Source organism: Lytechinus variegatus, chromosome 3, assembly GCF_018143015.1.
Source record: "Lytechinus variegatus isolate NC3 chromosome 3, Lvar_3.0, whole genome shotgun sequence".
NCBI classification, from domain to species: Eukaryota; Metazoa; Echinodermata; class Echinoidea; order Temnopleuroida; family Toxopneustidae; genus Lytechinus; species Lytechinus variegatus.
Window position 1 is genome coordinate 56,529,701 of NC_054742.1, and position 14,922 is coordinate 56,544,622.

At 34.8% G+C, this 14,922-nt stretch overlaps 1 protein-coding gene across 3 annotated transcripts in view; it reads right to left on the bottom strand.

Moving 5' to 3' along the window:
* Window positions 1–2,857: 2,857 nt before the first annotated feature.
* LOC121411446 (testin-like) overlaps window positions 2,858–14,922 on the bottom strand; it is a 54,786-nt gene continuing 42,721 nt past the window's right edge. For all 3 annotated transcript variants that reach the window (XM_041604186.1, XM_041604187.1, XM_041604188.1), the window contains exons 6-8: window positions 12,638–12,853; window positions 11,447–11,605; window positions 2,858–7,377 (exon numbers count right to left, since the gene is read on the bottom strand). In XM_041604186.1, coding sequence (XP_041460120.1) covers window positions 7,186–7,377; window positions 11,447–11,605; window positions 12,638–12,853 — 567 coding nt within the window. In that variant the 3' untranslated portion in view covers window positions 2,858–7,185. The remainder of the gene's footprint in view (window positions 7,378–11,446; window positions 11,606–12,637; window positions 12,854–14,922) is intronic.

A 14,922-nucleotide genomic window follows, 5' to 3' on the forward strand; every position in this document is an offset into this window, starting at 1 on the left:
ATATTTAGTGACTATTGTGTTGCGACGGTGCCTCTAAGAATTTGATGAAATATGTTGTTCTTGTGAGGATGATAATATATCAGTGATCATATTCTGAGTCGGTAAAAATATGCTTCAAAACTTGTCAATTTAATGAAAACAAATAAGAATGAGTACAAAAACCATTTTTTAAGTCCTGAAAGAGAATCTTTTCCCAAATAATTTGATAACACATCCTTGTTTACACTTGGATAATCTGGGCTCCGTAACACAAAGATTAGCGATCATTCGCTAAAAATGAACTGACCAATCAATATCAATGTTACACATGTATTTGGTTTATACTTCTGACCAGGAACCGATCAGTGCGGTTCTTTCATATTTGCAATACATCGCAAACCTTTGTGTTATGGCGCCCTTGGGGGGCGTTTCATGAAAAGACTTGTCGGACGTTTTATCTGACAAGTCCCAGTTTATCCGACAGTTACCATAGGAACAGTGTCTCTAAGCCAATCAAAATCATGGAAAGATGTCAGATCTGACTTGTCAGATGAAAATATTGATGAAACGCTCCCCTGGAGAGCGTTCATGAAAGGACCTGTCAGATGTAGGTATATTTTATCTGACAGTTACCTTGATTGTTGACTGGCTGCTGAGCCCTGTTACCATGGTAGTTGTCATTATGGGAAAGTTACAGTAGTTGCAATTCTTTATGAAATGGACCTCAAAACTAATGCGACCACAAGGCCTGGATCAAGAGAATTGGGGGTAGGATGTCCTGACCACTGACGTAAAAATCCTGCATCACACCTATTGTTCAGAGGGGATGATCCATTGATCCATCCCCCCCCCTAGCCCTTGAATAGTATGTCACGGATTTACGCCCATGGTCCGGACACTTAGATCAAAATCGATAAATTATCACTTCATCTTGGGTTTTCTTGACATGCATGCATCCTATCAGGAATAATTGTGAAAGTTTATTTGACGTAATACTGTCTCATTACTTTCGAGCAATGTTTGAAATATTGATTGCTAATACCATGGTCACATTTGTTCTATGGCGGCCGTACGGCGAGTCGAAAACAGCCGTTTTAACATTTTTGTACCAGCTAGATATAGGTGGTTTGATCAAAAATGAATAAAACGGCTGTTTTCGACTCGCCGTACGGCCGCCGTAGAACAAATGTGACCATGGTATAAGTTCCTGAAATTGCAATCTTGTCTGCACTAACAACCCATCCAGAGATACAACTTGGTATATATATATATATATAAAGGCAGACAAAGTGTTGGTAATACTAACAGTATAAGGAGTTCTGCTTCACCAAGGAGAAGCCAACTTCGGCCTTGCTCACAATCTTTTCATGAACGTGGCGTTCTACTGAATTTGCTCTTGCCTGTAGTATGAGGACTCAATAGGGACAGTTAATTTTCTGTTGGTTTTTTTTTCATTTATGAAAACCTATATTTCTGTTTCAGACTTGATCTAAAATGGAATTGGTTTTTTCATAGAAATTGTGCACAGTAATAACAGGAATTTTGGTAAATTCAATGATTTTTCACATGAAAAATAAACAAGTGGAATGCTTCTGGCCATCTCACCTGCATCACGCAGTTCAATATAGCAGCAGCCCTGACTTTGAATACTACTCTAACTCGCACAAGATGTTCAGTGATACATGGTTACTCTTATGTCCACTTTTTATGAACTAGACCAATAAACTTACAGAGATATGATGGTTATTCAACAAAAACCCCAACATGGCCAAAGTTCATTGACCTTACATGACCTTTGACCTTGATCATGTGACCTGAAACTTGAACAAGATGTTCAGTGATACTTGATTACTCTTATGTACAAGTTTCATGAATCAGATCCATAAACTTTCAAAGTTATGATGGTAATTCAACAGATACACCCAATTCGGCCAAAGTTCATTGACCTTGGTCATGTGACCTGAAATGCGCACAGGATGTTCAGTGATACTTGATTACTCTAATGTCCAAGTTTAATGAACTAGACCAATAAACTTTCAAAGTTATGATGGTAATTCAACAGATACCCCCGATTCGGCCAAAGTTCATTGACCCTAAATGACCTTTGACCTTAATCATGAGACCTGAAACATGCACAAAATTTTCAGTGATGCTTGATTACTATTATGTCCAAGTTTCATGAATCAGATCCATAAACTTTCAAAGTTATGATGGGAATTCAACAGATATCCCCAATTCGGCCAAAGTTCATTGACCCTAAATGACCTTTGACCTTGGTCATGTGACGTGAAACTCATGCAGGATGTTCAGTGATACTTGATTAACCTTATGTCCAAGTTTCATGAACTAGGTCCATATATATATATATATATATATATATGTATATATATACATATATATATATATATATATATATATATATATATATATATATATATATATATTATTCGGAAAAGCGGCGCCTATAGTCTCACTTTGCTTCTCAGGTGAGACAAAAACAACCCAAAACAGGTTTTTTTTGTCTTTGAGTGTCCCTATAAATGTGATTGTTAACAGCCTGCTTTTCATGCTGTGCACCATGAATAAAGATGAAAGGTATTCCAGGCTTTTTTTCTCCAAAATATCTCAAGACTGGCTTTTAAAAAAAAGTTGATAAGTTTTGAGCCAATAGCAATGGTGGAGTCTGTGATCACCTCTTCTGAGATTGAACCTTTCTCTTATACTTCAGATTTAGGTTGTTTAATTTTACCAGACTCGCCTAATTAAATCACTTTTGTTGTTGCTTTATTGTGTGCAAAACTGATATTGAATGAGATCGTCCAATTCACTCTTGGTAGTGTAATAAACCAAAATAAACAACAAGGAAACAAACATGTTTTTAGGTGAGAAAGATAATATAACATCTTTTATTCATTGTTTTTTCTCTTGTGGCCTTTATTTTAACCAAACCACCACAAAAAGGTACATGGCATTTATTTTTTCTTTTCATCACAACATACGTATGATACAGTTGGTCATAACAAGCATTGGCACACCATTGCAACATCTCTTTTGTATCAATGCTAATATACAATAAAAATACATGATAAATAAATAATGAATTGGAAAATGGCTTTTAAGCAAGTAGCAAGCAATGCAAAAAAGAAAGATGAATGAATATACCGTTAAGCGTAAATGCTACCTCAATACAACCATTGAACTCTGCAAATTTAGTTCAATGAGAAGCTAGCTGTGCAATTATACATAATGCATCTAAATCTACCAAACGTGTTTTTTTATAATGATCAGAAAATAGGTATCCAAGATGATTATCGTAAAAAATGTCCACATTCATTCTGTATAACTGGGTATTAACAAATTTTACTTGGATCCTAGTGATATTGTCCAACATATGACACAAGATGGCGCTCTTTTTACAAGTAGCATATTCTACATTGACAAGGCGAGTTCTTTACAGCCAGCACCATTTTTTTTTCATAACCATAAAAATGCCCCATAATTTATAATTCTGTAACTTCAGCTTGGCATTCAAAGCCTGTGTACAATATAAAATGAATAATTACAACAAATCAATATTAAATGTTGGATATTTTCCATGAGTATGAACAATGCTTGATATTTTAGTAAAACATTCTAATTACGTCCATTGGCATGGCAAAAAAGCTCTAGTTAATAGCCTAGTTTTAACTAGCATGTGAAATTTTTTTTTTACTTGATAATGTAACTGCGCAGAATTTGATAAAATTCAGATTGTTTCCCTATGTGTATTGCAAAGAATTATTTACTTGTAAAGATCTAGGAAATGGGGGAAGGGGGCACTGACAATTGAAAACTTAATTGCATAATTAATTCTATTTCAGAGTGCATGACAAGAAAACATATATCTCAGTCAATGGAAAGCTTTGAAGGAGAAATGTCACAATGAAATTTGTTGATCTGGTTCTCCCTTTAGTTTTGGTCAACAGGCTTACACTAATTAATCTACCCCCCCAAAAAAAAAAAACTAATTCAAGGACAGGGTGGTGTGAATCAAGAGTGACTTCAGCACCGTTTCATACTCTTTTTCTATTTAACAATCTCATTAACCCCCTTGATTATACCTACGTAAAAATTGCTTCCAGTTTTATACAGAAAAGGCATACAGAATAAATACAATTTTTCAAATAGAAATTACATATTTATAAATATATATATCTATATCGAAATAAGACATTCTTTCAAACTATCATTTAAACAGAAACACAATTTCGATGTGCACTACATAATATCTCCTTTACAATTAAAATAGATATTAGAGAAACGCAAAGTACAGGTGAAAGAGAAAGATGGGCATTGAAAAAATGTTTTCTTGCATTATTGATAAAAAAAGGCATTATTTCAACTACACTGCAATCAAGGCTGCAGTTTTATACATGAAAAACAAACTATCAAACTACAATCTACACAAGAGAACGTCATTCAAGTCAGGGTAACTGCAAAAGTTTACAAGACATGCTCCAAGATCGGGCTGCTAAAAACAAAAGGAAATTTATCCTCGAAATTAATACGAACAAGGCACTTATTTACAATATCTCACAAAGCTTCATGAAGCAAAATGCTGGCACACAATTTTGTATTAAAAATGTGATCAAAGCATTCATAATCACATGTTCAAAATGGAATGACTTCTGAAAACAATAGTAGGGTCAGGGAATTGAAGTTCTTGGATTATTCTTTGGCCAAAATATTCAAGAAGAAAACTGTCACGACATTCAAAACAACAAATTAAACATTCGTACTTGACGATTCTGTGTTCTATGCAAAAACTTGGATAAAAATACATTGACGTATATTCACATCAGGAACTAAAGGTAAAAGAGAATTGTGTAATCACTGTAATGCCTTGTTCAGGCATGCTGTTACATTGTGTGTACAGATTTAATCAGAAAAAGGTCTTCTGCTTGTGCAACACCACTTCTTGTTCAGATATCAGAAAATAGACTTTGTTGGACTAGTTCATGAAATCATAATGAACTCATTGTGATGTCATCAACAATGGCTCATGCCATATGACATCATCATTATCTCATTATATCATATAACATAGCTTATGCCATCATAATGACATTGTTTGTGCCATCATAATGAAATTGCTGTGATGTCATGAGTTTGTCTGCGCATCTTTGGGGGAATCGAAGTGTGTAATGCACATTGATGTAGCACAAGTGAGGTGGTGCGTCTCACCATTTCTGAACAGGGCTTTAAGCTGGGCTGCGATGATAATACTAATGCAGTATTGGTGTAAATTGTATCATGAAAACGCATTTCTTTTACATCAATACAAATGAAATATCTCAAATCATTCCACATGGATCTATGTATGTACAAATGTATGCCTACACATTGTAACAATGATGAAGAATGCTTCAGCTACAATGAAACATCTCAAAACATTCAGCATGGATCTATGCATGTATAAAAGTAAGCCTACACATTATACAATTGTGAAGAATGCTCCAGCTTGAAATAAGAGAATTAACAAACTTTTAACAAATTGTACAAGTACGTTTAAAACACAGAATGACAGTATCTTTTGAATATTAGTGATTGTAATTAGGCTGGAACAAATGCAGCATGTTTCATAATTTTACCAATTAAATCTTTGTGGCAAAACTTTCAAGGCTCATTTCTACCTTTAAACAAGGTTCAGTTCTACCTTTGAAAAAAAATTAAGACCTCAGAAGAAAAACATAAATTTTATGTACATTACAACTGCTCCACCAAAGTGAACGAATGGAGGACAGTCAGGCTTTGAAGAATATATACCCTTTTTCAATATACAAAGTACATGTAATAGTTATGTACAATGATCAAAATGCCTATTTCCTAAATTTCTATTCTCATTCATTTCTTGACAGAGGACTACAGACTATGGATTTACTTTTTTCATTACCAATCTTCTACCTTTAATTAAAGATTGAAGACTCATTTTCACAAACCATTCTTTGACTTGTATTCAGAAGTAAAAATCTATCTTATTTTGGTCCAAGACAATCCCATTTTCCTGCAATAACATTATTAGGAACCAATCAAAATCTGAAAGCGAAAGCATTATTTTATTTTACTTACTCTACAATATGAATGTTTCCTTTTACATTTGGGGTAAATGAATATGGTGGTGATTACAGTTCTGAAGTGTATCGATTGAATCAATAATGAATGCTTAAAATGAAACTACACTCATTGTAATTTTACATTTGTAACTATTCAGAAATTAGAAATGCATTGCATTGAGATACTAACAGATGAGGGTGATAGAAAGCAAATATAAGCTGTCAAATATTAACTATGAAGAGCAGTTAGATTTGAATTGTATCATATGATATAAATGTAGTAAAAGGTATGTTTCATTGAACATACCTTTCATTGTACACAATATAATAACTATTCTTTTAAAGTTTCTCTTCATGATTTAATAAAGATTTTTTTTCCTTTCCATGCAGAAAGTATTCAGGTGTGAGGTTGACACTGTTATATGTATATTTATGGATACACAAACATTTCGTTGCATGCAATTTCATTGTACGAAAAATATGGACATTCGTTGTATGCAATTTTGTATACCATGCATAACATCGTTTCGTAGCTAAGGTGAAATCGAAAAATTGGGGGAGATCATTTTTTAAAAAAGATTCATCAAATGATGCCCTATCCAAATAACATCTCTCTTTTTCTTGAACATTAATTAAGAAAATATGACATGAATTTGGATAGTATGAGAGCGATTATATCATTCTCTTGAATATCAACCTTTCTTTCAAATGCACTGGGTTATTTCAAGTTCAGTGTTGGTTCTGGTGTCTGTGACGAAAGCAAGATTCAGATTGCCTTCCCAAGGGAGTGGAGAAAGTGCAGGCAAGCCAGGATCCGACGACTGGGGTTGTAATATATCTGTAAAGCCCTTTGAGAAGTCATTACGATGTGTTAAGCACTTCATAAATGCGAAATATTATTAAAATATTGTAGACTAGTAGTGTAACACCTGATACTACACCATCTTTTATATCATGTCCATGATATTGAGCTCTGGTCTGATACAATAATGCTTTCAACCAGTCATCCAACATCTTGCATATAATCCACACATTAAACTAATATGCAGACACAGTCATTTATCTATTCAACTAACTCTCCTCTAACACTAGAGGGCGATTTCTCAAGCACCGATTATCTGAGCAGCTGCTTCTTGCACTTGGTGGAACAGAAGATGTAGCCCTCTTTGGGCAGGAATGATTTGCCGACCAGGGTGATCTTGCAATTAGAGCATCGGAAGCAATCGTCGTCTGCATGCCAGTGGTGCTTGTTGTGGCTCAGTCTGGGAACGCCAGCTCCTATCTTCATACCACAGCTTGTACACACCTGGAAAGAAGAGAATTTTAAAAAATCCACTAATGTAAAAAATGTATGAAGTGCATGTTTGTATGTCACATGATTTTAGGATTCAGAAAATGCCATTATTATTAGTTTATGGGGTCAATAATACCATTATAAAGAACACAATCAACGTTGAAAATACATTTCACTAGTCTAGAGGTCAGACAATAATGTTATTATGAACATAATACCTCACCCCACCTCCTGCTCCTTAAAAAAAAAAAATCGACATATAATCAAATAAATTAAATAGTCAATCTTGCCATTAATTGTAACTCACGAGGTATGTCTTTTCATAGATAACAACTCAACAATATAATGTAAATAAGATTGTTTTTATGTTACAGTGCACACAGGTCTTGGGAACAGTCCATTACAAGACTTGACTGATTTTCACTTACAACCATTATAAGCTACTGAAATCCTTACATCTGATTGGGCGACAACAGTTTAAAGTGAAATGACTGACAAGATGTTTCAGTTATACCTCAGTCACATTAGCTCTACGGCGGGTGTACCGCGAGTCGAACACAGCCGTTTCATTCATTTTTATTCAAATCACCTATAGTTAGCTGGTACAAAAAAAATGTTAAAACGGCTGTTTTCGACTCGCCGTACAGCCGCCGTAGAGCAAATGTAACCAAGGTATTAATGATTTTTTTTTATCATCAAACATTGTTGATTGAGCTTGATCACCACTTTGTTTACTTGATCATGCTCAGGACAGGTGATCCACATGTTTTTAAATGCGTTTGTTCTCCTCAACTTGATTTTTCTGTTTCAGCCAATGGTCTAAATTTCATTGTTAAGTAGCAGTCAATAATTCATTCAGCAAAGGAATGCTTAACTTCTGTTAATAGATATTTGCCTTCCTCCAGGAAAGTTAGAATTAAGAATGGGAGAAACTTCCATCATCACTAACCACACTTCACTGCACCCAGTATAAAATCTTCACCTGGTGTGTACTATATAGGGATTCTGGAGGCATCTATATTTTCTCTCAACTGAGCAAGAAGCCCTTTATTGTGTGAAATATTTCACATTGGATTTTCTTCACTGGGAGAACCAGCTTTTAATCTTATCCTTCTGATTTCCATTTGTAAATATTCGTCGCTTGTGTTATCCAACTGGGAGTTGTGCAATATAAGTTTGGAGAACATTAGCATTCCTCTACAGTGCAATGCATTTCATCGCGGCCTAGCACATGATCTCCAGATCCGCATCTTGTACATAGATTTTGCACAATTTCTGTTTCACAGACGGGACATCATGCTTTCAGGCTTTAGATGACATTTTACATTTTTGGAGGATTTATCCATATCAGGCACTCTATGGCTGGTGAGTTTTTCTTAATTCTTTATACATGTGAATAGGATTCTTAATAGAGCAATTTCATTCACTTTAGTTTAATCAATAGTCATTCTTTAACCAAGAATTAATAGTGGAAATAGAGCTAAACCTAACTGATCTGGGGCTCTTAAAGAAGGAGTTACAATCAATACCAGATACCAAACGCAACTTGAATTTCAGGTGACAAGACATTTGCTCTGGTCTTAAAGTGATTGGTGGGTATCGGGTTATAGTTAAGATTGTAATTGACTTTTGGGTTCAGAATAAATTAAATATAAAGATTAGGGTTTATTTAGTTTTAGAGGTTAGTTTTTATGCTTGGCTCAATGTGTAGGTTTTCCATCGGAGCAATTGTTGCCGGAGCAAATGTCACGGAACTGAATTTCAACCAACTACATATTATGCACATTTAGGATTTGTATATGATTTTGAATTGCTTTATTGTAGCTCTTCCTGCAACAAGCCCAGAAGAATTTTTTTTTGAAAAATTTATATTTTTGCAAGTCACTCTAAAGTAAATGTATATGTTTAAATACAGTAAAAAAAAAATGTTTCTTAAATGAATAAAGCAAGCCAACCTGAGTACTCATCGGCAATATTTACATTCTAGCAAATGGCACTGATATCCCAAATGAAATGCTCAGTTTATCCATAAGGAATAAGATGAATAAGTATGCCTGCAGACTTTTCACATGTGATGAAAGGATCACAGTCTTGTTTCCTAGTACCATCAATTATGCTGATAACACTCTTAAATCACGCCTTAAGCAGCAGCTGGAATAATACCAGCAACAATATCAATCTTCAAGTCGAAAATCACGTCACTGTTATAAAGTGACATTGATTTACCTATCCACACTTATACATTTCTATAATCAATTAAGAGCCCATTAAACCAAGTTGATTTGTTTGGATGTAAGTGCCATCTTTTATCTTTTGTTCTTTAATAAATCCCCATCTTCTGAAGGTAATTGCACTTCTTTGATCATTCAAATAAACTAAATCACCAACCACACATAATGATACCTGATGGAATCTTAATAGGACATAGAAACATCATTCATAATTATTGTTTTTTTGGATAACTCTAACAATGATTAAATCTTCAGTGTATACACTCCCAATGAACATAAAAATCTACTTGTAGAGTTTTTCAAAAGCTATTCACAAGATGAAATATAGCTTTGCCCATTCATCACGAGAGAAGAAAGTGTGATGCAGTGTGAGGAATTGTGGGTAAAGTGTATTGAACCGTGTACATAATCTTTTCTAGTTATCCTTGTATACTTGAGAGAACAAGACAGTCTGCTAATCTAGTATCTGCTGTTTTGAGAGATCACTTTCGGCTACTTAGAAACAACATTGATTGCAACCATTGTTAAAATTTACATCTGTGACTCCGCCATCCTAAAACCTTTAATAAGTCACCAGGGAAGGTTCTCTGAAAATAGCCAAAGTAATAAGTCAGTCATCAAATGTAAAAATTAGAGAACTAGCTTATATGAAAGATACAAAAAGTTTCTTTGAATATTTTTGTGGCCCGCGTAAAAGTTCCACCCTAGATTGCACAGTGTGCACATCTCATGCTCGAGTGCACCCCAAACTTCAAACTCTGATTTCTCCTTATTCTTTTCCACCTCTCACTGAATATCTCCTACATTTAGTCACTTCTATTGTGGGTTATTATTGTCGATTAATCTTGATACGTTATATTTCTAAATTATTTTTTAAGATTAGGATGTGTATTTTTTTAAAAGCTCAGTAACAAAAAATAAAGTTCATTTTGGATGACTTTATGTTGGTATTTGGGTGGCAGGTCACATATATCCTTGCAAATGTGTCAATAGCGGGGCGGGGTAGGAAATCATTTACATTTTTTAAAGGGGAAGTTCACCCTGAAGAAAACTTTGTTGTAAAAATAGCAGAAAAAATAGTAAAAAATATTGGTGAAGGTCTGAGGAAATTCCATTAAAGAGTAAGAAAGTTATTAGAGTTCAAAGTTTTGGATTTGTGACGTCACAAACGAGCAGCTGCCCCATATGTTATGTTATATACAATTCGCATACATTCGTAATTCCGAAGCCGAAGGTTCGTTATTCTGAAGGTTTGTCAGTCTGAAAACAAAATGTGGTTCATAATTCCGAAGGTTCGTTAGGCTGAAAATGAAGTAAAGTTTGTAATTCCGAAGGTTCGTTAGTCTGAGAATGGAATGATTAACGAACCTTATTTCGTTTTCGGATAAATGAACCTTCGGAACATCGAACCTTATTTTGTTTTCTGATTATCGAACCTTCGGAATAACGCCACAAATGTTCGGATTAACGAACCCTTTTACGTTTTCGGATTAATGAACATCGAGGCATAGGCAATTTATGTGTTTCGGAATTACGAACCTTGTCAGGGTGAACTTCCCCTTTAAAGGCTATCGTTTTTTCCAAAGAAATGCTCTATTCAACTCGGCTAATGCCTCGCTGAATAGAGCACATTTCTTTCACCTCATGCGAAATCTCGCACCATCGCACTCATGCCTATTCGCTATTTGTATAATATTGTTTGTGATAGATCTTGGGGCAACTCTTGAAAAAATGGTTGCCTAAAAGCGTGTAATTTGAGAGATTTTAGGGGCGATTTGGGTTTTCATGACAGCAAAATCGCCCGTCGGGCAGCAGCCCTCATGTATTTCTTACGCTGGTCAATAGCCCACCTTAGCAAACTTCTTAGAGTGGCATTCCATGCAGTAGGGGTGACTGTCCTTGGCGACGTACTGCTGCCCACCAAGGGGCGTGTCACATTCAAAGCAACAGAAATGGTTTACGTGCCAATTCCTATCTTCGGCTTGGGTGTAAGACAATGCAAAGATGAGCTGCAAAAAGAAACAAGAAACAAGGTCAAGTTTTATTTTGAGTTAAATTCATATTTCATGCATTCAATGTAGGCCTATATATTCAAGAATAATATTATATACTTGCTCATTTCAACATTTTTATACTGGATTTAAAAAAAATCAGCACAGAGGCTATTTTACTCTGTAGTCCAGTGATATAATACAATGAATAAAAATCACATCACAATTTAAAGACTTTTTCATCTTATTCTTTCGTCCCAATTAGCTGCTAATTATTTGAGATTCATATTGAGAAAGCTAAAATAGAGGAGATTACTTCTAAAACTGGTTAATTTGGGGTCTTTAATGACACTGAGTTCCCTACATATTTCTTTATTCCACCAGTCCATAGGTCCCCACCAGTGGGCGCATGGAAATAAAATATGTGTTGACACAGGCCTGATACTACCACAAAACCTTGATTTTTCTTGCGTGGCAAGGCCTGTTACCATGGCGTTTACCATAATCATACTTTCTTTATGAAACAGGCCCCTGATATCACCCTACCATCATTATTCCGATCCTTGATTTTTTTTTCAAAGGTAGAAATGATTAGCCTTGGCATAAAGTCACTGATTCACATACAAGTAGGTATATTCCACAATATGATTTCAAACTTATATTTGACCTATTTTGGTTGGGATTCAAAGGGCTAAGAAACAACCAAGACAGTCCTGTTGGTTGCATCACAATATATATGTTGGCTATTCCATCTTTAAAGTAAATAGGAATGCTTGAAACCATGCTGTAAACATTCTGTTTCTTGGCATAAATAGTGTGGTATTGATTTTTGTACAGAGTACTAAAATCTAATTTGTCATTTTACCATTCTTATGGACGTATGACATGATCTGAATGTTGCATCCTGGGATAGGATTCAGGCACTTTATCAGTCAATTAGGATCTTTAGCTGGAGCTGTCCAATATCATACACAAATTCATGATATAACCATGACCATGCAAAAAGACTATACCATTTATATAATGGGAGGGGGGAGGATGGATAATTACCTCATCGCAAGCAGCACACCTGGGCTTGAGTGTATCTGCATAATGCCTGCCACAGTAGATGTTATCCCCTTTGAAGAAATAGATCAGGTCCACCAACAATTCATTGCATGTGGTGCATCGGAAGCAGCCGGGGTGCCAGCACTTGTCCACTCCCGCCCTCTCGGCGAAGACGGCCACGTCGCCGCCGCTCATGTTCTCCCCGCACTTGACGCATTGCTGGGAACGAGAGAGAAGGTGAAAGGAGAAGAATGTTAGCATGTCAAAATGACATGTCAAGATCGGTGTTTACAGCAGTGGAGTAGGGGAACTCTCCGGTCATTCAAAATAAGAAGTGACTAATGCCAGCTTAGGACACCTACGTGTATTTACTTGGTAAACACGACTACAAGCACACACCCCCATCTTGAATGATTAATAAGTGCAAAGGAATGGCAGATGCATCAAAACCGGCATTGGCAGTGAACGTAAATGAAAATTCCCAACCATTTTACATTTCAAAAAAGCATAAACTATGAAATTGTTTTTTTTTTATAAATACGATGATGAAGGATATCACACCTTAAAGTAGAGGATGATGATTTGGACATTTTTTTATTTCATTTTCACTTTCAATTCAATAAAGAGGCAGAAACTTGTAAGACAAACAAGGAATTTACATAATATCTTAATATAAATATTTACGTGAACCAAATGCAAATACATTCTGACTGGTAGAATGCTTAGGTTTACCCCCCCCACACACACACACACAAACATACAAACAGTACACGAATCTCGATAATTTCATATGGTATTTAAATCCAAGGCATGAGACTAAGAACAAAATATGACTCAGAACATATCTTTCCCATATATGGGAAAATAAAATTAACAAGTCTTGACCTACAGTGTACAATGGTTCTTTTGAAATTGGTATATAAATATGAAAATGAACTTACTGATAAATGCACAGCATTAAACATAAACTAGAATTATCTGTTTGCTGTTTTATTATTTGTTTTGTGACAATGAAATTACCATACATTGCTGTTTTATTATTTGTTTTGTGACAATGAAATTACCATATCTTTATTTGTCCGTGAAAACAAATTTAATTAATAATAAACCTAACCAAGCAAAACAGGATGGGGGTAGAAAATCTATTCACATTGATACATAAATCAACATACTTTATACTGCAAAAAAAAAAACAATATAAGAAACTATTGTCAGAAACTATACTCTGTGTGATAGATAATACTAAGACCAAAGAACAATTGGCATTATCAGTCATCCTTGAATTCTATTCAACAAGTTCTTAAGTTCATTTTAACAATGGCCATTAGAGAAATGAAGACCAATGTCACAATTTATATTTAAGTACAAGGAAATAAGGGATATTAAATCATACATTATGTATTTTGTGGGGTATCAGTTTACAAAAGCTCTCAACATTATTATCATAAGAGTGATGTTTCATTATAATGCTTAGGATAAGGTCAATCTATCATATTCACAACTGAATCAATCTCTCTTATCCATGAATAATTGCTTAGAATGTTACATTAGTTCCAGAATTACACCCTCAATATGGCTGAAAGTAATTTAATTTCAAATGTTCTTCCTTATGTGTTTCTATGGTGACGCGACATTTGCTCCTGAGACATTTTCTCCAGTCTTAATATCGCAGAGGGCATAAAAATATAGTTAGGATTGGAGTAGAGTTTTTGGTTCGGAATAATGTAAAGATAAGGATTAGGGTTTATTTAGTTTTGGAGGACCTTGTTTCATGCATGGCTTAATGTGCAGATTTTCCATCGGAGCAATTATCACTGGAGCAAATGTCATTTAACCGTTTCTATATTCCATATTCTATATACAGTATTTAATGTGTGCCTGAAAGAATTGGTGATATTTTGATGTAAAATGGGAATAAATTTACCCATATTGTGTATCACTCCCACAAATACTTCATGTTTTAATGCAATCTGAATTGTGTTGTCATTTCAAAATTATCAGATTCAGAAACAGATATATTCCTATCAACATTTCTTATGGTTATGAAAAGTATGTCCATATTAATTGATGATACGATCACTGAACCAACATGTACAGTGCACTTATCATTAATTCATGAAGACATGCAATACCGCTGGAATTGTTCCCATTATTGCTTTATTTTAGATGGTTTCTCAATTACAAGGTTGTAAGGATGACAATTCATGTAATTACAGGGGCAATGCAGTGTGAATTTCAGGTTTTACTTCAGTGAGGACAGACTCAGAATGAATTATTGACTCCAAATG